Here is a 23,090-nt window from a genome sequence, read left to right on the forward strand (position 1 = left end):
ACATTCATGTATTTTTTTTTTCTTCATTTGTTTAAAGAGTTAGGAGATAATTTAGAAGGCAAAAATGAAGAAATGGAAATTGAAGATACAACTATGGCGCTTTCAACAATTAACTCTGTGAAATCTCTTTCTCCTCACGTTTTTCATGCCTATAATGAAATGGCACTGATGCGAAAGAAAAATGAAGAACTTGTGAGAGAAAACATGAGGTAAACCATTTCAAACGTTCAGATAATTTGACAATCAGACTGTTTTATTGCAATTTACTAGTTAATAATATTTGGAAAATGAATTTACTTATTTTTTACTGTCCCAAAATTCCATCTCTTGATCTGCTTCCTGCCTAAAGTCACAAACTGGTATTCGAAAGAAAAAATTTAATTTGGGCAAAGTCATAGTTAATGGTACATTAATTTGAGTTAATTATTTTTCTTTTTTTGATGTTGCTAGTTGTTACTGTAAAATAAATAGCTTAATCACAGAAGTAGAAGAATTACTCTTGTTGATCTAGTCTTGTGATTTTTCAGTTATATTTTTGTAGATAATTATGAATATTAAACTATTTTCTTTCATGGTACAAAAACTGATTTATCAAAATAGTAATTACTTTCATAGAATACTGTTTAAAATATTATGCTCTGAGGAGAGAGAAATAAAGCTGATAAATTAAGATGATACCATTGATTTTTTTTAAAAAATATAGTTTAAAAGTTTCCATCTTATTAAAAGTAAGATATTTAATTTAAATTAATTCTTATTTATTATTAATCAATTTCTTAACTTTTTTTTCCCAAAGTCGAGAAGCCAGCCGCATTTGCGATTTTTCTTCCAGCAGCCTAATACAAAGTTGCCTTCGGGTGAAAGTGGTCAATGATCAAAGAATTAGTAATATTACTCAGGGATGAGCTAATTGTCATGTTATTTAAGTTCATAACCTCTCCTGTGGAGCACAGAGGACCCTCGAGTAAAAAATGTCTGCAAGATGATTAAGAGAAGTCATGTCCTTTTGGCTGTGTTGTGTTTAGTAACACTGTTAATCATTTTGCACTGCACAAGATATTTTTTATCACTTTGTTAGTATGTGAAAAGTAATCTTTTTACTCGATTCCTAAAGTGTAAAGTAAACTAAAATAATTTTGTCAGAGTGAGAAATCAAATAAATACCCAGGAGATCTTAGCAACTTCATGGGATAAAGAAAAAATACTTTAAAAGACATGTCAATATATTTTTTTTAATTAGGAATACAGAAAAACAAAGAAAAAGATTCAGAAGATTTAATCTAGCTTCTGAAGTGTATAGCTTAACTATTTCCATTTTATAATAAATATGCTTATAAAATAATTTTTTTTCGATTCCAGAATAAGTAAATGCGTAGAAAATTTGGACTTTTATAAATTTCAGAAGATTAAATCTAACTTCTTCAGTGCACAGCTTGTTTATTTCAATCTTATGATAAATATGCTTTTATATTTTGATGACTGAATTTATAGTACATTTAATAATGCATAAAATAAAACAAGATGTCAAAAGCTTTATAACGCATGATATTCCGAGCTTAGCAGAGTAGAGTAAAACCTGTAAGTAGGCCATTTGCAGAGCATTACTTCAGAGCTCAACTTATATACCATTAAACTTAAGGCCATTGTTGTTTGTTGGGTGATAGGGTCATTGTTGTTGTTTTTTTACGTATTTTATCTTGTGTAATTCTTACATATCTAAATCATGTTTATATTTATATAATATGTGCACATCTATAATGCGCTCCACATTATAAGTGCACAGATATAATGTTAATACTAAAAATTAGTATATTACTGTCTTTCATTAAGTCTAGTATTCCTTTTTAGATTAATGAACGAATTAGTACTGGCAAATCAAGCACATCAAGACCTGATCAAACAATCTTTACTTGAAAAGGAGTTGTGGGCGGCTATATACCAATCTCCTGCGTAAGATTTCTTAAATTTATTTTGATGATTATATGTAATTAAATAGCGGAATTGATAAAGATTCTAAGTTGGTATTTTAGTTTGGGTACATTAGCTTTAAAATTTATGTGTTAGTAATTTTTGTTACTTCATTCAATCTCTATGTTTATCAAAGTTGGCATTTAATCTGTGAGAAACTTATCTCTGCCAGTACAGTGGTAGAAACTGAAAAAAATAAAAATTACCAATAATTGAAATAAAGCAGAAAAAACTAACCTATACATTTGCTTATATATAATTAATAGGAATTTTAAGAATAGCTTAAATTTAATACAGTACCAAAAGTTTTCCAGATCTATATTTTTATATTTATTATAATTTTATGCAGAATTCTGAAATGTATTTAATATATCATTTTATTTAAGAGTCTGCATGATTATTCATGTTTATAATAATTAGTATGCTATATAATATTGAAACATTACATTTATTTGAATTAAAAAATTCATTAAATTTTTCTTTTCTATTTTTGCTTTTTAGTTTTCATTGAATTTAAAAACTATGTATTAAATTGCAGTGTAATGAATACTATTATTTTAAACTACATTGCAGTAGTAAACTATTTAAATATTTGATTTTTCATGAGAGAGCTTCATCTGCAAGTGTTCAAGGAAACTTGCCATTTCTGGTAGCAAATTAAACAATGAAAATTACAATAATGACATCCGAAGCTGACGTCGTCAGGGGGTACCAGCTCCGGAAGTCATAGATATAGTACCAAACCTTTTCTATCCAGAAGCTAGACAAAGGTTTGAAATTTGCTCTCTCTGTACCCCAAAAGCTTTTCAAGAAATCCAGGGAAAGAGAAAACGAATGCAAAATTTAAATATTAAAATTATATAAAATACATAAACTAATTACAAAAGAAAAATTAATTTTCCAAAACCTACTTAGCATATTCCTATGCCAAAACAAAAAGCACACTGCACTCAGAAAACTACAAACCAAACTGAAAATCACAAATAAATACCATGCCCCTACTTAATGCACAGAAAGAAGAAAAAAAGGAAAGGAAAAAAGTTGTTACCATCTGTTAGTAGAAAAGCTTAAGTGGGGCAACTCAGTTAAGTGTCAATCTAGCCCTTATTAAAAGAACAAAAATAAAAACTAATAATTTTAAATCATTTTGTTAATTTTACCTTCAATATTGTACAAATTAAAAGGAAAATTATTACTTTCAAGATTATTTAAAAAATTACTTGTAGCCTCTTGAAAATATTACTACGCAAATTAGTTTCAAAATTACCTAAAAAATAACCCTAAAATTAAAAACCTTTCTTTTATTATAACACCAATTTGAATTTGATTACTTTGCATTATTAATTTTAAAATGTATATATTCAACATTTAAACGATTGACATTAGTCCACTTAAAAACCAAGTCTTCAGTCAAGTCAAATCATAATTTTCACAATTAAATAAAATTAAATCATCAATTTATCTAAAAGCATTAAAATCATTAAACTCAAACATTGATTCAAAAAAAAATGCTAAAATATAATAGCAAAAGCTTCAAAAAAGAATTACCTTGTGGTATCTATTTTTTATTTATAAAAATCAATGCCATTAAAAAAAAGAACGTTTTCACAAAGATTAAATTCACAAATATCAATCCAATAATTTTTATCAATATTTTCATTAAATATTTATCATAAATACAACAACATATATCGAGTATTTGAGCTTGAGGTATACTGGTATAAAAATTTTCATAGTCAATTTTTAGTTTTTACTGATTTTAAAAATTATGTATTAAATTGGTTTGTAATTAATGCTATTATTTGAACTACATTGCAGTATTAAACTATTTAAATATTTGATATTTCTGGAAAGAGTTTCTTTCACAATGGTTGGAGGAAACTTGACATTTCTGATGTTTCTATTTGTGAAAATATAACACAAAAATTTTTGGGGTTAATCAATTTACCCTTAAATATCATTTTGCACTAAAAGTAACCATTCTTTATATTCATTGAGAACTTTTAATGGTTTTTTAATAGATATACTTTTGTTCAAAACGAAACCTTTTTCAAAAAGAAAACATTTATTCAGGCTTATATTCTCAAAACAAAATTGTAGCTACCTGGATTTGAAAGGAGATGACATATTTTATTTAGCCTTGTTTGTCCAAAATCCTTTCAATGTGAACAATTAATATGGGGTGGCACATGCGGGTCAACTTCAAATATCAAATAATGAATTCAAAAATACGTACAATACAAAAGAAAGATGAATAAGCACATATATTTATTTAAAATATTTGGAAATTTTGGTTTGAACTCACTTTTTTCTAAGTGCACACAATAAATGTTCAGCATTTGCTAAAATTGCTGTAAATTCACTCGTGTACAAAATGTTCCTCATTGTTTCAAAGGCTTCAGCGTCTCTTGCAAGTCGTGGTTTCTTTTCGTCGTCTTTATCTATATCACTTTGCACTTCTTTAATTTCTTGAACCAGAAATACAAGTTTCTGCATTTTCATACATTGCACATCATACATACTGTTTGTTGTGTTTTTCAGAAACTATGGCCATTTTCTTTATCATTAGCATCAAGTATTATTTTTACGAAAGTTAATAAAATTTCTTAACAATAGACAAGGAAATTGGCTACTTTAAGAAATAATCCAAACGGGTATTAAAAACATCATAAAACTTGTATTTATGACAGAACTGTTAAAACAGAACTATACATATGAAGATGAAAGAACGGCGGATTGAGGTTAGACTGTATTTGGTTCGCCATACTTTTCCCCAAAGTCTGGAAATTACCACAAGTGTGTGAGAGCAATGCACTCTGACCATGAGAGTACTGCAAAGATTCATCTACTGGAGACCTAGGACAACTTAATATAGCTTAGACCTCACAGACACTCACAAAACCTATGACATATTTTTGATGATGAATTCAACACAGTGATGAATACACGATGTTACATCAAATATTCAACCTATAAACTTAATATGATGGTAAATGCAAGCAAAGCGCTCCCTGGCTTTTTTTAAAAAAACAATTAAAGTGATACAGAAAAACAATTTTGTTATAAAATTTTTGTACTGAAAATATTTTTCTTCGAAAACAAATAATTAAGTAATTATTGATACATAACAATTAAAAAATTGTTTTCTCAACAAGAATTTTAATTGTCTTGTTTGCTGTTCAAATCTGTTTATAACTTTTTCAATGAATTCTGAGTCATCATTAATTCTTTTCTTATGCACACTGAGCATGCACAAACTTGGCAGATATCTAAGCTATATTTTTAAATTTCAATTAATAAAATATAAGTAATATTATATTTTCTATTAGTTATTTAGTTTAACACAGGCGTATAACACAAACTGACTTCTCACAACTGTAAAACTTCATCAACACAATAAATACCAATGTTAAATATGCACAAACACATTAGTATACGAAACTACTGTTAGTAGTTATTTGTGATTCAAAGTCAGTAGCTATGCCATCAATTCAGTTTCTTGTGGCAAAATTTGCAAGTACAAGAAATTCGTACTTTTTTTTTTAAACATCTTGTTAACAATGAAGAAATGTAGTATCTTGAAAAAAATTAACAGATGAAAGTATATGTAATAACAAAACTAAATGTAATAACAGAATATTTAAAAAAAAATTTTTTTTTTTTTTGGGGGGGGGGGTAGTTTGTTAGAGGGTTGCACCCCCTTTTATATTATTATATTGGATGCAAGACAAATAAGATATTCACAGCAACACAAAAAATAATAATTTTAGAAACAACATGGTATGAGTAACCGATTTATTTATATCCATCCTGACTCACGTAATGCTTATGCCAAGGCGATTTAACCAAAATAATATGATTATATTTCAAATTAGTGCAAATTCTGAACTATTACGTTTTATGATGGGTTATAATGTTGTATCTAACAACTCCACTCTGTAGTGACAAACCGCATGTTCACTAAAGTGTAAAAAATGAAAACCAAAATGTAAACAAACATAAGAATTTGCTTAGTAACATTTGTAGATTGGCTCATTACATGTTGTCGATCGGCTCCTTTCATGTTGCCGATCGATGTAATATTGCACACTACAATTTGGTAATGGATTAAATACTTAAAGAAATTTAATTTGTTGTTAAAAAAATTATGATTATAGTTGTCACTATCTGGTATATTAATTTTAAATTTAGAATCTTGAATAATTAGAAAATCTTTTATTTTTGATTGCTATATTTAAAATTTTCTAAATTTAGATTGATCAATATGTCAACTATGTTAGTTTTGTATTATTTATGTGTTATTGTTTTTAATTTTTCAGACTTGTCCGTGCTAGAGAAGAATTAGCTTTACTAAAAGAAAAAAGTAAACACTGATTTTATTATATGTAAATAATTTTTAGCCTATGTGAAATAATAGGTTTTTTAGAGAAAAAAATATCTGAATAAATATATATATATATAGATAGAGGGAAAATAATCCTCCGGTTTAATATTACGGAGAAAAAAAAATGGTTTTTATAAAGGGTCTTTATAACCTTCAAAAATATTATGCGATATTATTTTAGATAGCGTATTTAGCCCCCAAAAATCCCTTATGAGAATTTTGATTGACTCTGGTAAATGAAAAATGTGTATAAAATATTATTCAGAAACTTTTTTTTTTTCATTACAAAATTTAACCCTGTTGATAAAAGTCAAAAGTAGCAGTTTTTCAGTCTGATAAAAAGTCATTTTTCAAGATCAAAAACTAAGTAGCATTTTTCTTGCATAGTACATGACACATTTGTTTAAAGCAAGCATAAAATTTTTGGACTCTTATATTAATGCAGTATTCTTTAATTTTTTTTTTCATAATTATTGAACAATTAATACAAGTTTTGTCAATTTGTTAAACAAAAAACTGCTTGCTTAGTGACCAAAAACATTTAAGGATACATTAAATTGGATTTTGAACCTATTTTTAGATGAATATTCATTTTTTATCATAATGATAATTTTAAAATGTCTAAGTTTTGTTAAAATGTCTAAATAATTAATATCCAAGTAAATATATACTTCACTTAACAATAATAGTAGTGTACACTTTATATGATTTCATTTGAATAACTTACTAAAAAGCTTATTAACCAGTTCAGAATGTTTAATAAGCTAAAAGAATTAGAGAATGGTCTTTCTACATATTTTGTAAATGAAGAAATGAGAAACAAATCTTAAATATATCATTATTTCAATTTGAGGTGGTCATATTTTTTGTATTCTTTATCAATTAAAAATTATTTAATTATGAATTGGATTGTTTTTATATATGCACTTGCATTTATATATATTTATAATAAATATATATTTATATGCACTTGCATTACGATGCATGTTATTCTCTTCCACAAATTTTAAAATCATATTAACATTACTTTTAACAATTTGTGTCACCCAATTCTATAACTGTTAGTCCTAACTTAATTTAGGGTAAAACCTGTTTACTTTCCCACCTGGGAAAACAGTTTTTCTGCATTATTTGATTGGAAATCATTGCTTTGCAATATATTTTTTTATACCAGTAAATTCTCAATTAAAAGATCAATCTTAAGGTTCAAATTAATACTAATATTAGATATACTAAACAAATGTTAACTTTGTACGCTAAAATAGACCCTTAATTCAATTCTGGATTGCATGTAGTATACATATTTTATATGTTGGGTTTATTTCATGCTGAAGTGTTTTTTTTTCTTTTCCAGTTCTAAACTTGGGTAATGAGTGAAAGAATTAAACTACAAGAAATCAAGTGCCTTAATTCAAGTCCGCCCTCATGAATATCAAAAAGGACAATCTGCCTAAAATGAGTGTGTTTTAGTTTCATCGCAAATATCATAGAACTGTTATCTAGAGATTCATTTGTTGTGTATCATTTTTCCTAGAAGCGAATACTTATTGAAATATATTGAAAATCATCTATTATAGTTTTTAAACTCTGATTACTCTTGTATGATTTTTGATTATTTTAATTATTTTTTAACCTATTGAAATCATCTATAATACCATTTTAAGTGTTTGTTTTAATGTACTGACGCAGTTATATTATGTATACTAAATATAAATCTCATGAAAATCATATTTCGACTGCCATAAATAATCTGTTGTATCTTTTATTTAAAAATTTTGGTTCACACTCTTAGTTTCATATTTTTTTGATCACCAGCTTTATCTCAAAATTACATTACTTATACTTTATGTAATGTTATTCCCATAAAAGTAATGTCTTAATATGTGTTTCTTGTACAAGTGATTGTTTACTAACGTTCACTCAGATTTTCTAGGCTAGTTCCTAATACATTAAACACTAAGCAGCCCATTTAAAATTTTATTTAATTGGACAGATAAACAACTTGAATAGCACATGCATTGATAATTGTTTACAGAATGTTGTCATTACAATTTTATACTGTTGACAGACCATCCCTTTGTCATCATAAAAGTGCTATTTCGACAGTATCAAAATGAATTGTACAGATATCCTTGGAAAAAAATTGCACTAAGTATAATTCAATGTTTTATTTTGAAAATTTTAAATAATTCATTTTTATATTGAAAAAATTCATTATCTATAAATCGCATGATTTTAGAAAAAGAAAAAATGGCCTTTTAAAAAGCCTCTAAAAATTGATTCTGAAATCATTATAATGGTTTTTTAATAGTTTTTCTTACTAAATATTGTTTTTCTTGCACAAGCTTAAAAAGGAGAACTTAGAAAAAATATTTTTAACTTCAAAGCTATTTTTAATCGAAGGTAATGAAATCATCACAGATTCAAATGTAATTTATAGAGGAAAAATTGCTTGTGGAATTGTTATGACTCAAAGCAGTCTTTTGGATTTGTTATTTTGATGTCGAGAATGATAAATCAGAGCAAGCTTTTGAATTAATGATTTTTTACATCCAGATCTGCATGTACTGTTTTATTATTAGAGAAAGAAGCTATGTAATACTAACAGAGTATCATGCGACTTATTGATTGCCATATGGCTGGAATTTTTTACTGTAATATTAGGTGCTAAAATGTTTCATCCATTAAGAGTTTTTGCTTGACTAAATCAGTTAATAAGCTAATGAGTTGTGCAATTCAGTGGCAACTTTGAGTGCTCAAGTGCTTTTAACACATATTTTAATGTTACTGTGATTAATCATCATTTTAATGAATGTTATATAATTGTAAAAAGGTAGTACATTTTAATTGCTTTGTAATAAAACTTTGTAATAAATGTAAATAAAATTTTGATTTAAAGGTTTAGTTGTTACTTATTAAAAACAATATTTTAAATCTTATTCGCAGTAGCTTATATTTCTAAGTTCTTTCAGTTTTTTTATTGTAGTTATAGGCTTTTGAGTGTTATAATAATGGAAAAAACTTACATTTTAAAGCAAAAAATAAATAAAACCTTTCCTTTAAAAACTATAAGTAATATGTATATAATATATATATTTGCTTTAAAATTTAAGTTATGCCCATCATTATTACAGAGAAATAAACTGTCTACTCATTTATAAAAATGAGAGAATTGAACTGGAACTGAAATATAAAAAAAAATATAATTAAATGCAATACAGGACTTTTTCAGGATCACTTTGCATTTATTTATAGGAAAACTCCCAAAGTGCCTCCCCCCTCAATAAAGTTCTTTGTTACATTCATCTTTCTTTTATTTCATTTTTATGTTTCAATTTAAGTTTTAATTCTTTAATTTTTAAAAGTGTAATTTAAGAAGTTTCTTTTGCGCTTTTCCAGATTTGACTTAGATATTGTGTTACATATTCAAATATTCTTAACATGTTTTTATTTACTATATTATTGAATAAACAGCCTATGTGATTAAAACATTTAATTCTTTAGGTTTAAATATATAATGGAACTATTGCTTTGATATTTTTATGTTAAAAACATCAAAAACTTTTTCATAAATTGTGTTATGGTATTTTGAGAACAAAAACTTAACTTTTGTAATTTAAGAAATTTTTTTACTTTGCTAAATTTACAATTAAGAAATAAATTTGAAATAGAAATAGCAAAATATATGTTGATCTCTTAGTAGTAAGTTAAAATTGAAAATTTTCACTGTGAATGTAAAGTTGCATATTTGGATCTATAAGCAAGTATTTTAATGATATCAGAAAACTCATGAAAATCAATTTATAGTCATGAACATCATTTAGGGTTCCTTCAATAATTAATTTGTAATTTATTAGTTTTCTTGAATAATGTAGGTAATAAAGTACTTTCAATCATTTCGTTTTGTTCTTAATCAATAGACTTATTCTCAATCCATAATTTTAATCTTAAAATTATCTGCTAGAATTTTACAAATAATTAATAAAATGTTGGTTGTGTGTAAAATCACTTTTTGTAAATACTTTAAAATTCAGAATTGTTTAGTATGTGATTTTTTTTTTTTTTTAAACATTTATTCAACTATGCAAATTTATTTCTAGGCTGCAAAAAAATTACAATTTTCTTTTTGTACAAAAATGTTAATATTATGATTTTGTTTGCATATCTGTAATTAAAAGTATTTACGTCATTAACAGAAAATTTTAAACGAAAACCTACACTTCAGATACAAATCTTGTTATAGTCTCAATATGTGTGTAATCTTTGCTCGATGTGTCATGAGGTACTTCTGTACCACACGGAATTGCGCTGGCTGTCACGAGAGCAGGTTTCGAAACAATTTTTCATGTTGAAGATCGAATTATCACTTGTTCTAGAAGAAAAAGATAACTCATTCTTCGAATATTTAAACAAAAAGGATTTTACCTATAAATTGGCTTACCTGGCAGATAATTTTAACCGCATGAACAATATAAGTCTTTTAATCCAAGGATCCGATATACCATTATGGATGCAACTGAGAAATTACAAGCATTCTAATTGAAGATGCCACTTTGAAAAAAATAGAATTCCAAATGAGACATATGCAAACTTTTAAATGTTGGACGAAGTGCTTTCTGAAAATGGATCTTGGCAAGATAATTTGTTACTGAATAACTTAAAAATGAAATCTGCTAGCACCTGGAAGTACTTCAAGTTTCATTGAAAAAATATTTTAAATTGGATGAGATAAAGATAAAATATGAGTTGTGGATTCGTCATCCTTTTCCGTGTGATATTGACTGTATCGATGATATGAACCTTGCCAAAGATGAGCTTATAGATCTTAGAACAAAGTCCTTGCTAAAAATGGATTTCGATTCAAAAACACTCGGAGAGTTCTTGTCTTCTGTGAAAGAAGTCTACCCATTGCTTGTAAAGCGAGCGATTTCAGCTATAATTTCGTTAGCTACAGTGTATCTTAACGAAGCCGGACTTTCCACAGTTGTGACAATAAAAACAAAACATCGTTATCGATTGAATGTTGAACATGTTATGCACGTTGCTTTGTCGAAAACCATCCCTCTATTCAATTTATTATTTAAGGAAAAGCAGCAACAACCTTCAGACTAAAAATTTTAATTTTAAATATTTTGTATACTATTGAAATAATAAAATTAAATGCTAAAATAAATAAAATACTAAAAATTGATTTTTTTGCAATTTTTTTTCTCAGGGGGGGTGGTCCGTGACTTCTTAAAAAATTTTAAAAGGGGTCCATTGTATCAAAAAGGTTAAGAAACGCTGTTCTAAACAGACCCCTGACTAATGTTCCATAACCTTGTAATTTTGAATACAATCCAAAAGACAAGGGAACTCCTCGATCAAGTTTTGAGAGAAATTTGCCTTCGTGGAAGACTTTTTGATGGAACTAAACCGCATTACATGGAGGTATTAAGGCCTCCATTTTGATGTCTTTTTCAAACTAGTCACTGAATTAATACTGATGCAATTATAAAATTCGTTTCACAATTCTATGTTTAATTTCCGATACGTGTCTTCATGATTTGTCTAGAGGTCAAAGTTCTGTTGAAGAATAAATATAATTTAAATATTTCAGAATTTTTAAATTTCGATTAGTCTTTTAAAAAGAAAAATAATTTCAACGTAGAAAATTTATATTAAACGGTAAAGGAGGCCACTAAAAAAGCTCGCTGATTATTAGAAAAGATAAAATTTATAAAAACAAAACAGCAACCCGCATTACATGGAGAGGAAAATCACGAAAGCCTCTCCCGGGTAGCTTGACGACAAGGGTACTGTAACCCATGATCCGTTATCACTGAGGATATTTTACGCCAGTGCTGTGGTCGGTGAGAGCCGGGTGCGGAATTCGTATTGACCAGTCATCGCTGGGATTCGAACCCGGTTTGGAAGGTGATAGCTCTATGTCATCTGCTTTTATTTTATATTTTTTTGTATCCGTCGTTGAACAGCCGACCCAATTTTGGGCTTACGACTACTAATTTTTAACTCCGTAGCCTTATAATTTTGAACCAATCAAGAAGACAAGGAAACTCCTGGATCAGAAACCCCAGAAGTGTGATTTGTTATGGGAACATGGAAGACTTTGCGACTCGACAGATTTAACGTGCAGCAGTCACCGGTTACTACACGGGGAGTCTTTGGCCGGAGGGGATCGAACCCACGAACTGTTGGACACAGGCCCAGTGCCCTACCAACCAGGCTACCCCGGCCGTATGTCGTTTGCTTGTTTAAAAAAAAAAAGAACGAAACTTTTTATCTTCGTCTGCTTTTTTATTTTATTTTATAACCATCGTTGAACAGCCGACCCAATTTCATGGGTTTACGACTACTTACGTTCAACTCCGTAGCCTTGTAATTTTTAACCAATCCAGAAGACAAGGAAACTCCTGGATCAGTACCCCCAGAGGTATTGATTTGTTGTGGGAACATGGAGGACTTTGAGACTCGACAGATTTAACGTGCATCAGTCACCATTTACTACACGGGGAGTCTTCGGCCGGCGAGGATCGAACCCACGACCTCTTGGATACGGGCCCAGCGCCCTACCGACCAGGCTATCCCGGCATGTTCGTCTGCTTTTATTTTATTTTATTTTATAACCGTCGTTGAACAGCCGACCCAATTTCATGGGTTTACGACTACTAACGTTCAACTCCGTAGCCTTGTAATTTTGAACCAATCCAGAAGACAAGGAAACTCCTGGATCAGTACCCCCAGAGGTGTTGATTTGTTGTGGGAACATGGAGGACTTTGAGACTCGACAGATTTAACGTGTATCAGTCACCATTTACTACACGGTCTTCGGCCGGTGAGGATCGAACCCACGACCTCTTGGATATGGGCCCAGCGCCCTACCGACCAGGCTATCCCGGCCCATGTTGGTCTGCTTGTAAAAAAGTTGCTCTGAATAATAAAAAGAAAATCAAAGTCGTTTATATATGATCTGAAAGTGAATAAGCTTATTTACCAGATCTTTCGCCAACCGATTTTCACTATTTAGGGCTGTTTTTATGGGCTACAGTGTTTCCCAAACTTATGACTTTTGTGTACCCTTTCTAAATTTTTCGTAAAGCTGAGTACCCCTAATAAAAAAATTAATGAATTTTTTACTATAAAATATCGCACAAAAAGTAAAAATCACAACTGGCTATTGACACCACTAATTATTAACTGTTAACTCTGCAAAAAATATCCAATAGAAAAATACGTAATCGTAAATTTTCATGGCTAGCTTTGTTTTTAAATAAAATTTTTTGTAATTTTCGTTTGTTGCAAGATATTTCGCATAAGAACGCGTACCCCTGCTAAACTGTTCCCGTACCCCTGGGGGTACGCGTACCACACTTTGGGAAACACTGGGCTAAGCAATATGAAAAGAATCTGAATAATTTATTGATTTTAAAAATAATTTTCGGTCAAACCATTACCCTACTTCAAGTTTCTTGGCAACAGTCTTAATTTAAATCATTTATTTCTTAGGTTTAATAATAGATTTTCAATTGCTTTTAGTTTTTTTTTTTTTTTTTTTTTCAAACTTACATTTTAAAATTTCCCTCAATTATTTTTATGCCTTAAAAAAGACACTAAAGGAATTCGCTTACGTCTTGCGGAACAGACAAAAATATTGACTACAAACTGTATTCATTTAATTCCACGAAGCAAGCCAAAAATTTTACTTATACACATCGAAAAAAAGCCTTTTCTATGTTTCCAGTGTAAAAAGTATCTAGACTTAAGAACGCGAAAAGAAAAAACGTACGTTTCTTTCTTTCTACGCTACATTATTTTATTTCAGGTCAAAGATTATACTTTTTTTTATTTTAATCTAGATTTAATATTTAAGCAATACGTTGGCACAGGGCACTACTCAAGGGGGAGAGGAGACACGGGCAATTATCTTGGTTACCGGATCAGCCAAACAAATGCCTGGTTAAATTTCTTCACAAAAGTATTTTATAAAAGGAAAAGAAAAAATTACTGAGAATTCTTTTTTTTTTTTTTTTTTTTAAATATAAGTGACATATTCCACAATTTTTTCTAATATTTATACTTATCACAACTAAAATGAATAATAATATAAACATCAATAAAACTACTGGTAGTTAATAATGTATTAGGGGAATTGGAAAGTAATGTTTCGGTGCATTTGATATTTGTAACCAAGATTTTATTTTTAATCAATAATGTATTCACCCTCGTTAGAAACAACCTTTCAATGCCGGATCGAAAATGAATCGGGGAAAAAAATGAATTGCTTTTTAAGACTATTTGAAACGACATTACTTTCCGGTCCCTCTAGTAGTTTATGAAAAAAATATTTTTAGAAAATCAAAAAATAAATGTTAAAAAAAGGCTTTTTTAAATAGCTTGCAAAATATGAAAACTACACTTTTTGCGGAAGGAACACCCGTAAAATATGTGTTCGAGCTTGCGTAAATATAGTTATTTCAAATCATTTCTGACGTATATTCAGGCATTCTCCTCCTAAACTGATAACTGTATCTAGTGTGATGCATATCGAAGTATGATAGTCGAGTAGAGCTTGTGAAATTCTTCTCAATCAAGCATCGTATTGCATCGATTACTTAATTTTTTTAACCCATAAATGGAAGAATTTGCCTGACTAGAAAATCAAAAACAATTTTGTTTTTTTAATACGTTATTTTCTTCTGTGTATCATTCTGTCTGTATTATCAATAAAAATAAGAGTGTTAATCAATTATTCTGCTATAAAATGCTGCCAACAAATAGGAAAGGCAGTGGATATTTCGAAGTTCATGAAAATTGAGTACTGCATGAAAGAGGAGCATGTTTTTCTTAGTTTATTCATTAGCTGTCGTAAAATTTTACTTTTCGGAGAACAGCGCTAGCGGCCCAGATGATGCGATTGAACACCGTAGGAACTTTTTTCATTTTTTAATGAAGAATAAGTTTAAGGTAGACCAATAAGCCTAGAACAACCTATACCTTCAGGAGAGGAAATTGAATGACGTATCAACGAAGTTTTAGCTACAAAAGATTGCGTATGTAACAACAAAGTCGTTAAGGTCGTCCGCCTAAAATACTATTCCATTCACAACTCTATTATAGTGATAATAAAAATCACAATTTTTAATTTTTAAAAAAAAAACTTTGTTTTCAACAGAACAATTCGAATTTTGAAATATTCTGCTCATTGTTTCTTTTATCAGACGAAATTTCAATTTTCCTTGATGCAATTAAATTTAACCACCAGATTTACGCTTTAGCTAATCTGTTAGGCTCCTAGTTTGAGAACATGTTCTTTTTTCAAAAAGATGAAAAATGGTAACTTGGTAATTTCATTCTTAACATTTATTTTATAAAAATTTAAACATTTAAGTTCACAATAAGGAATTAATAATATAAATATCATCTGAAATAGTTCGATTGCTATTTCTTTTTAACTTACTGTGGTAATTGTAAATATAAAATGCCAGCAATGTGTAGGTACTATAGTCCTACATTTTTTTTTTTTTTTTGTCTCACAAAAGCAGTTTTTTTGTCACTTCAAAACGTTGTATTTACGCACCCACAATCAATCAGGAATGGGTAAAATTGAGTTGTACACAAATGCTCTTGTATGAATTAAGGATGAGAAAACAGTCTATCTATCACGCATAGCGATAAAAATAATTACCATCAAAACTCAGACTGGAGCTTTAATCACAGCTCAGGATACACTAAAAAGGACACAATTTCTTTCTTCTCATTAGAAAACATATTAACTGACTTTAAAAAATAAAATAAAAAATTTTTTTTTTTGACAAATACTTTAGTAATCTTACTTTGGAGTAATGTATAAAACTACATTAAATGATTTATCAGTAAATTTAATCAAGTGATACTATTTTTAATTAAGTAAGCATATTTATTTTTTCAAAATACAATCCATCAGGCTAACGTCAATCGTTTTATTTTTTCAGATTATCTTATCTTTAAAGCATATTAAGAAATTAAGCATCGTGCCACTAATTAAGAAGCCTCATATTTAACCCTTTCTTGACAGCTATGTAACACAACTTTGAAAGACTCCCTTCATCAATACCCTCTTTTTTCCTATGTGAAGGAGATAAGAATTATTGGCAATATTACTTTTCTATATTTTTCATTATAATTGGCTTTTACACACTCTAATAAACAAATGCTAATAAACAAATCATCTTTCAAAAATATAGTTAGAACTTAATTAATGGCGTAGGGGGATAGAAATTTTCTTTTTAATTATGTTGTCTGATAATTGATAATTTTGTTTATCAATTTATAAAAAGAAAATAAACGATTCATCACAATTGTAAAAGGCATTGTTTATTTATATAAGAAATTCCTATAGTAAAAATTACAAAAAAGAAAAAAAAAAAAACATCAGAAAGTGTAAAATTAAATGCTTTTACATCTAAAAAAGAAAAAAAAAGGAAAGAAATAGATGGAATAAAGCAATTAGTTAGTTGTGTAATTATTAAAACCCAACAAATATATGAAAATCGGAAATTTAAAAAACGGTTTCGTGGTTAAACTTTAATAAATTAACAATTTTTTTAAAAAAAATTGTCTGAAATAATTTTTTTAAATTGAAAACTTGTTTTCTACAATAATTTTAATCCATAACGATCACGTTAAATTTTTTTTTAAACAAAATACGTTTGCGATTCAACTAGGAGCATACAGAATAATCTCTGTAAGAACGCTAATAGATAGTAGTTCTAAGATAAAGTGGTTTATTATCTTATCATTTTCGTTTGTTAATATCTGTCTCTTACGAGTAAAATAAGTCTTAGTGTTGAAATTGAAATAAGATGTAAAGGTCAAGATAAGATTATAAGGGAGATAAAAAAAATATCCCCGGTAATATTACAAATTAAATCACTTGCGTTCCTGACGAATATTCAGCCACTGGTAGAGTAAGTTCATATTTTATATTATTTACACAATAAATGTAATCATTTAATATTTTCAATTGTAATAATTCTAATTTAAGAATAAAATAAATAATTAAATTAATAATAAAATAAATAATTAAATAAATATTTAAATAAATAATTAAATAAATAAATAAATAATAATTATAAATCTTTTTTCCTGTCCTATGAAGTTCAGAATGTAGGTGATAACATATAAGCTCTGCGGTCAATAAATTAAATTTGGGTTATTAAATTAACTTGGTTAGTTAATCTAATAAAACACATTGATAGATATAGTAAATATTTTAAGTGTACGCACACTCAAGTACTCGTCTCGTATTGTTTGGTCATTTGGAGCTATTGTAATTCCCCAAATGACCAAGGAGTGTACATGAATGTACATACATTTCATTTCATTAAATTTACATGAATGTACATTTTATTAAAACATTTACGCTTTATTTACAATCGTTTTTATTAAACGAGGTAATGCGTTTAAAATTTATTTTTATTACAAAAATTAGTTAAATATTATTGTAGAATTAGTTACAGAGTAAGTGAAAATCGTGAATACATTAACGAAATTTTCACCATTATATTACGACGTTTTATTTTCTATGGTTATACAAGTAAAGCAAGGAAGAAAAAAAAAAAAGGGAGGTTTATTTTTCTCTTCAGATCTTCAATTGTCTTTTCAGTTAAAACATCGTGACTTACTGTAGTGAAATGGTGCGCTTTCATATTGTTGGCAGAATGGCAGACCCAGGACAGAATTAAGGAAAGGGCTATTGGAATTGCAGCCTCAGGCTACCGAAATTTATGAAAAACCTTCTTTAATTTAACTTTTCACAAAGCAATCCATATTATGGTCATATTATGTACCATTCAAAGAATGATGTGTGAAGTAAATTTTCACGGCTGCTTCCTTCTAATTTTATAGATTATCATATTTTTCTTCATGTTAAAAGGTTGGTCTTTCCTATCAGCCATCTGTAACCACACATGAAGAAATTAAACTTTACTATGCGTACTAGGACACTACAAGTTTGTAAATAAGTTAGTGAAATATGGAAAATATCGCCACTGTTTAGATGTGTTTCTCAGTTTTTTTAAACAAATTCAACAGTATACATATTTTAATGTTCAAAATAAAAATCTTAACAATTCTTTTAAATGAGAAAAAATTAAGATTTAAAAAAATTATAAATTTTAAGGTGCGATTCTTTTTTCAATATTTCTCTACAATACACTTTACTGGAATTTGAACATTTAAAAATTTTTTAATTAACATTAAAAATTGCATTAAGCATTTTAAAAAAAAATTTCCTGTTAAATTTTTATTCAAGATAATGTTTACTAATTAGCAAAATGAATTTTGTAATAGTTAACTATTAGACAATGTCTTACTAATACTTCGCAATTGCGAAGTAATAGTAAGACATTGCTTGTCGCAATAAATTTGATTTCTCATTTTAAAAATAGAAATGAATACTTTTGCTCTACTCATATTTCTATATAATATTTTTGCTAGACATGTTTTTTTAAACATATTTTTCTTAAATGTCTAATTTTGTTTCAATGAATTCAACGTACTAGTCACGAAAATATAAACGTTTCTTTAAAACAATGCCCTTTTTTACGGCACAAGTTATTCATGGAGTATATCCATGTTTGACGCGTAGAGAAATTAAAACCAAAAATATTCACTAATGTAGTAAATTCAGTGGGAATTATAAGCAAATCGGCTTCGGCAAGTGGAAGCCTTCTAGCCTCACACTAAAATAAGTTTGCTGAATTTCTTTTCACTGCCTGTATACAAGCCTGACACTCATGACTCTCTCTTGCCCCGCAGTGGACTGACCGGCAGATCACCGAAGTCAAGCATCACTGGCTACGGTCAGTGTGCGGGTGGGTGACCACTTGGATCAGTCTGCGTAGGGACCGAGGTGAGCGGTATTGATCCTCGTTAAACTGTGCTACCGTAAAGTGCTCGACTTCACGCGCTGGTCGTCAGGCTACCGAAGCGGGGGTGCCATCACCTCCGCAGAGGATCAAAATTGTGATGGCATGTCTTCGGATCATCCACCGGGATGTTTCCCAGATCATCGCCAATAGCCCATTGTGCAGCTCTAGTGCGACGTAAATTAACAACAACAACAACAATGACTCTCTCTTACGAGAGTTTTTTCATAGGTATGATTGGTATCAAAATTACCAAAACAAAAATCTAGAAACATATAATTCTATATTCTTGTTTTAACAATTTTGATTCCAAATTTATATTGTTAATGTTGTTAATTTACGTCGCACTAGAGCTGCACAATGGGCTATTGGCGACGGTCTGGGAAACATCCCGGAGTATGATCCGAAGACATGCCATCACAATTTTGATCCTCTGCGGAGGGGAAGGCACCCCCGCTTCGGTAGCCCGACGACCTGCGCGCGAAGTCGAGCACTTTACGGTAGCACAGTTTAACGAGGACCAATACCGCACACCCTCGGTCCCTACGCAGACTGATCCAAGTGGTCACCCACCCGCACACTGACCGTAGCCAGTGATGCTTGACTTCGGTGATCTACTGGGAATCGTGTCTTAACGATCAGTCCACTGCGGGACTCCAAATTTATAAAAGATCATTGTAAAATCCACTAACAAAAATTGAAATGTACGTAAACAACCAAAGCAAACCAACCTCACTGCACCGCACTTTTTTTTCTTCTTCTTCTATGATTTCTGAGGCTTTATCAGCGGTTGTCAAAGTTATATGAAGTATAAATTTTACAAAATTAGGCAGCCAATAACGTTTAAAAACACATAATCAATATATCAATCAAGCATTATCATTCGATCAATATCAACACCTCATCAACACGTGACCGGCAGTTTTAAAAGTACATTTGTTTATTTTATAATAAATTATTCTTGACAATTCAAATAAATTTCACGAAGCAAAACAATTAAAAAATTAAATTTTTATCTTTAAACCTGAGCTGTATATATATTATTAAGTATTTTCTAAGTGTTTATGATCGAAAAAATTGCTTCATGTATTAGCATTGCAACTAAAAGTTAATTAATTAAAAATGTAATATTTTTTAATGGTTTTCATTATTAAAATATAACTTAAGCTTTAAGAAGAATGTAGCACTGATTTAAATACCAAATAACTCAATGATTAAATTATAATAGTCAAAAATAGTTAATTTTCAATGAAGGATGTATTTTTCCCCCTAAGTTTTATTTACTTTGTAAAAATTTATTTTTATCATGTTAATTGGTTTTTAATTTGGTAATCAAGCTTGCTATAAAATTATTTGCCATTGTTTACGATAATTTAACTGACTAATAATTAGTTAATTTATCCAAACATGTTGTACATGCATCTTTGAAAATATATTGACTCTAAAGAGCTTAGAAAGAATAAAAATTACTCCTTTTCAAGGCCACAAATTTCTATATATATTTTATTATTTTATACTATTGTATGTTTACTTTTATCAATCAAATAATTTGTTTATAAATAAACAATCTGATGCAAACATTTTAGTAAACAACCCCTAATATTTTGCATAAAAATATTAAATTATAATTTATTAATACTATTATGAAATCAATTGATATTTTAAATGTTAAATTTTTAACTGCAAGAGATTATGACTTTATTAAAGTAAAGGGAAAACAGTTTAAAATTTATTTTTTCATAATAAAAGTTTTATTTTCATTGTACATAATAATTTTAAAAACATACAAGAATTTGTTTCATTCTTTAATTTAGGAAGCTACTTCAGTAAACTAAAAAAGACCAGACTTTAATTGAATATATTCAACATTTTTCCTTCTATTTATATTTAAGCTATATAATAAATAATAAATTTTTTTTATGTTATAAATTATTTGTCTTAAATATTATTTTATGTAATTTATGATAATGTAAATTAAGATAGCTTTTGAAGTTGATGTTTTTCTATGTTTTTTTGAAATAGGGAAAAAGTTGATTACGGAAAATTTTTTTAGTTGTGAATTTTGCACTCTTAATAAGCAGTTTAATCTCTTACTTACAAGACTGAATTTGTCATCAAATAATTATATATTTCAGTATTTGTATCTGTTTCTGCCAACTTTTATTGCCAATGCAATTCAAGAAGAAAATTATGTAAATATTTGTCCAGAGAGGGCTACGAGTTATATTCTTCAAGTTGATCCCTTTTTGTGATGATTTTTGTAATTTCTCGTGTGCCACTGCCCAAAAGTTGCTAAAATTTAGGGATTATTTTAGCTCAGATATAGATAAAAAAAAATTCCCAGCAAATTTTATAAATTTTTTAAAATTGATTCATTTAGAATAAAATAAAATTAAAAATTATTTTTATTCATTCTTTGGAGTAAATACTACTAATTCTCTTAAATTTGATATTTATTAAAACCTCATAAAATTTAAAGGCATATGAAAAAAATAAAATAATAATAAATATTATTTTTTTGAGGATGATACAAGTTACAGGAAAATGCTTGAATATTAAAACTAACTTTTCTTATGATAGTATGATAGCAATTTTTATTGTACCTTATTAAGTTGCATATAAAAGCTATTGAGCTGGGCTGCCGAATTTGAATAATTTATTTAATCAGTTTCTGCATTGCAATTTTTCACTGTAATTAGTTTATATATATATATATTTTAAAAAGAACAGTTAAGTTAAGGAATAATTGAAATTTGGTCTGTGGTCTCACATCTTTCAAGATATAATAGATTTGTTTAAAAATCATTACAAATTATTAACGAAAATTTATTAGGTCTTAAATAACATTTAGCCTTTGTGTTAAATATTCAATCTGAAGAATATTATAAAATATCTGAAGAATATTAATAATTATTCTTCAGATTTTTCTTTACTTTTCCAAACATTAATAATTAAATTTTATTTTAAAATCTCTAATCATAATTTTCTTTGTTGATTTTAGAATGGGTGATTCTATTTTACTAATTGGAGGGGGTGGTAGAGAACATGCACTTGCATGGAAATTATCACTGTCTCCTAAAGTTGATCACATTTATGTTGCACCTGGAAATGCAGGAACAGAATCAAGTGAAAACATCTCAAACATCAGTAAGTATATGTGTAGCATGAAAGTTCTAATAGTGTGATGATGCCAGAATGAAAAAATAAATTTAAAAAAAAAAATTATAATAACCAAATTTTTCGAATTACAATCGAATAGATTTGTAAATTTAAAGTGAATAATTACAATTCTTCTATCTAAATTAAATTATTGGATAGATATTGAGTATTCATTTTTTTAGTTATTTTATGTATGTTATTACTAAACTATTTTTGGAAGCATAATTTATGCATCAATAAATAATTATGAATTTATATGTTTATGTTGCAAAAACCCCTCAATCAAAAAGAAAAAATCCCAGGTTATTTTTGAAGGACCACACTAAAGCAGGTTTTATTGTGTTTTTTAAATTGGTGACATTATTTTTTAATATTTACAAACAAATGTATGATATTTATAATTTTATTTTTAAAAGAGTTTCCTACTGTATTGAAATATACATAGTCTAAATAAGCAAAGAAAACACATATAATAATTTTAAAAAAACTGACACAACAATATTTAAAAAAATGATCTGTGTAAGCCTTAAGTAACTGAACAAAGGTTTCATATGTAAAATCTGTTTTTCTGTTAATTTTCAGTATAAATATTTAATAATTCGACCATAAATTATACGCAAGAACAGATACTTCATACAGATTTAATTTAATTTATCACAAATACATATTTA

At 28.2% G+C, this 23,090-nt stretch overlaps 2 protein-coding genes across 18 annotated transcripts in view; both read left to right on the forward strand.

Moving 5' to 3' along the window:
• Positions 1-9,254, forward strand: part of LOC107443091 (mitogen-activated protein kinase kinase kinase 15) — a 60,653-nt gene extending 51,399 nt beyond the window's left edge. For all 14 annotated transcript variants that reach the window (XM_043054119.3, XM_071186819.2, XM_043054120.3 and 11 more), the window contains 4 exons: positions 38-209; positions 1,849-1,950; positions 6,288-6,331; positions 7,707-9,254. In XM_043054119.3, coding sequence (XP_042910053.2) covers positions 38-209; positions 1,849-1,950; positions 6,288-6,331; positions 7,707-7,729 — 341 coding nt within the window. In that variant the 3' untranslated portion in view covers positions 7,730-9,254. The remainder of the gene's footprint in view (positions 1-37; positions 210-1,848; positions 1,951-6,287; positions 6,332-7,706) is intronic.
• Positions 9,255-17,145: 7,891 nt separating this feature from the next.
• Gart (trifunctional purine biosynthetic protein adenosine-3 Gart) overlaps positions 17,146-23,090 on the forward strand; it is a 48,475-nt gene continuing 42,530 nt past the window's right edge. The window contains exons 1-2 of one of the 4 annotated variants that reach the window (XM_043046385.3): positions 17,146-17,298; positions 22,262-22,407. In XM_043046385.3, coding sequence (XP_042902319.2) covers positions 22,263-22,407 — 145 coding nt within the window. In that variant the 5' untranslated portion in view covers positions 17,146-17,298; position 22,262. Of the gene's footprint in view, positions 17,299-20,051; positions 20,385-22,261; positions 22,408-23,090 lie in introns of those variants that run through there. The other 3 variants (XM_043046384.3, XM_043046386.3, XM_071186631.2) reach the window with 3 other exon arrangements.

The sequence above is a fragment of the Parasteatoda tepidariorum genome, chromosome 9 (genome assembly GCF_982258835.1).
Source record: "Parasteatoda tepidariorum strain Cologne lab strain chromosome 9, Ptep-v5.0, whole genome shotgun sequence".
Classification (NCBI taxonomy): Eukaryota; Metazoa; Arthropoda; class Arachnida; order Araneae; family Theridiidae; genus Parasteatoda; species Parasteatoda tepidariorum.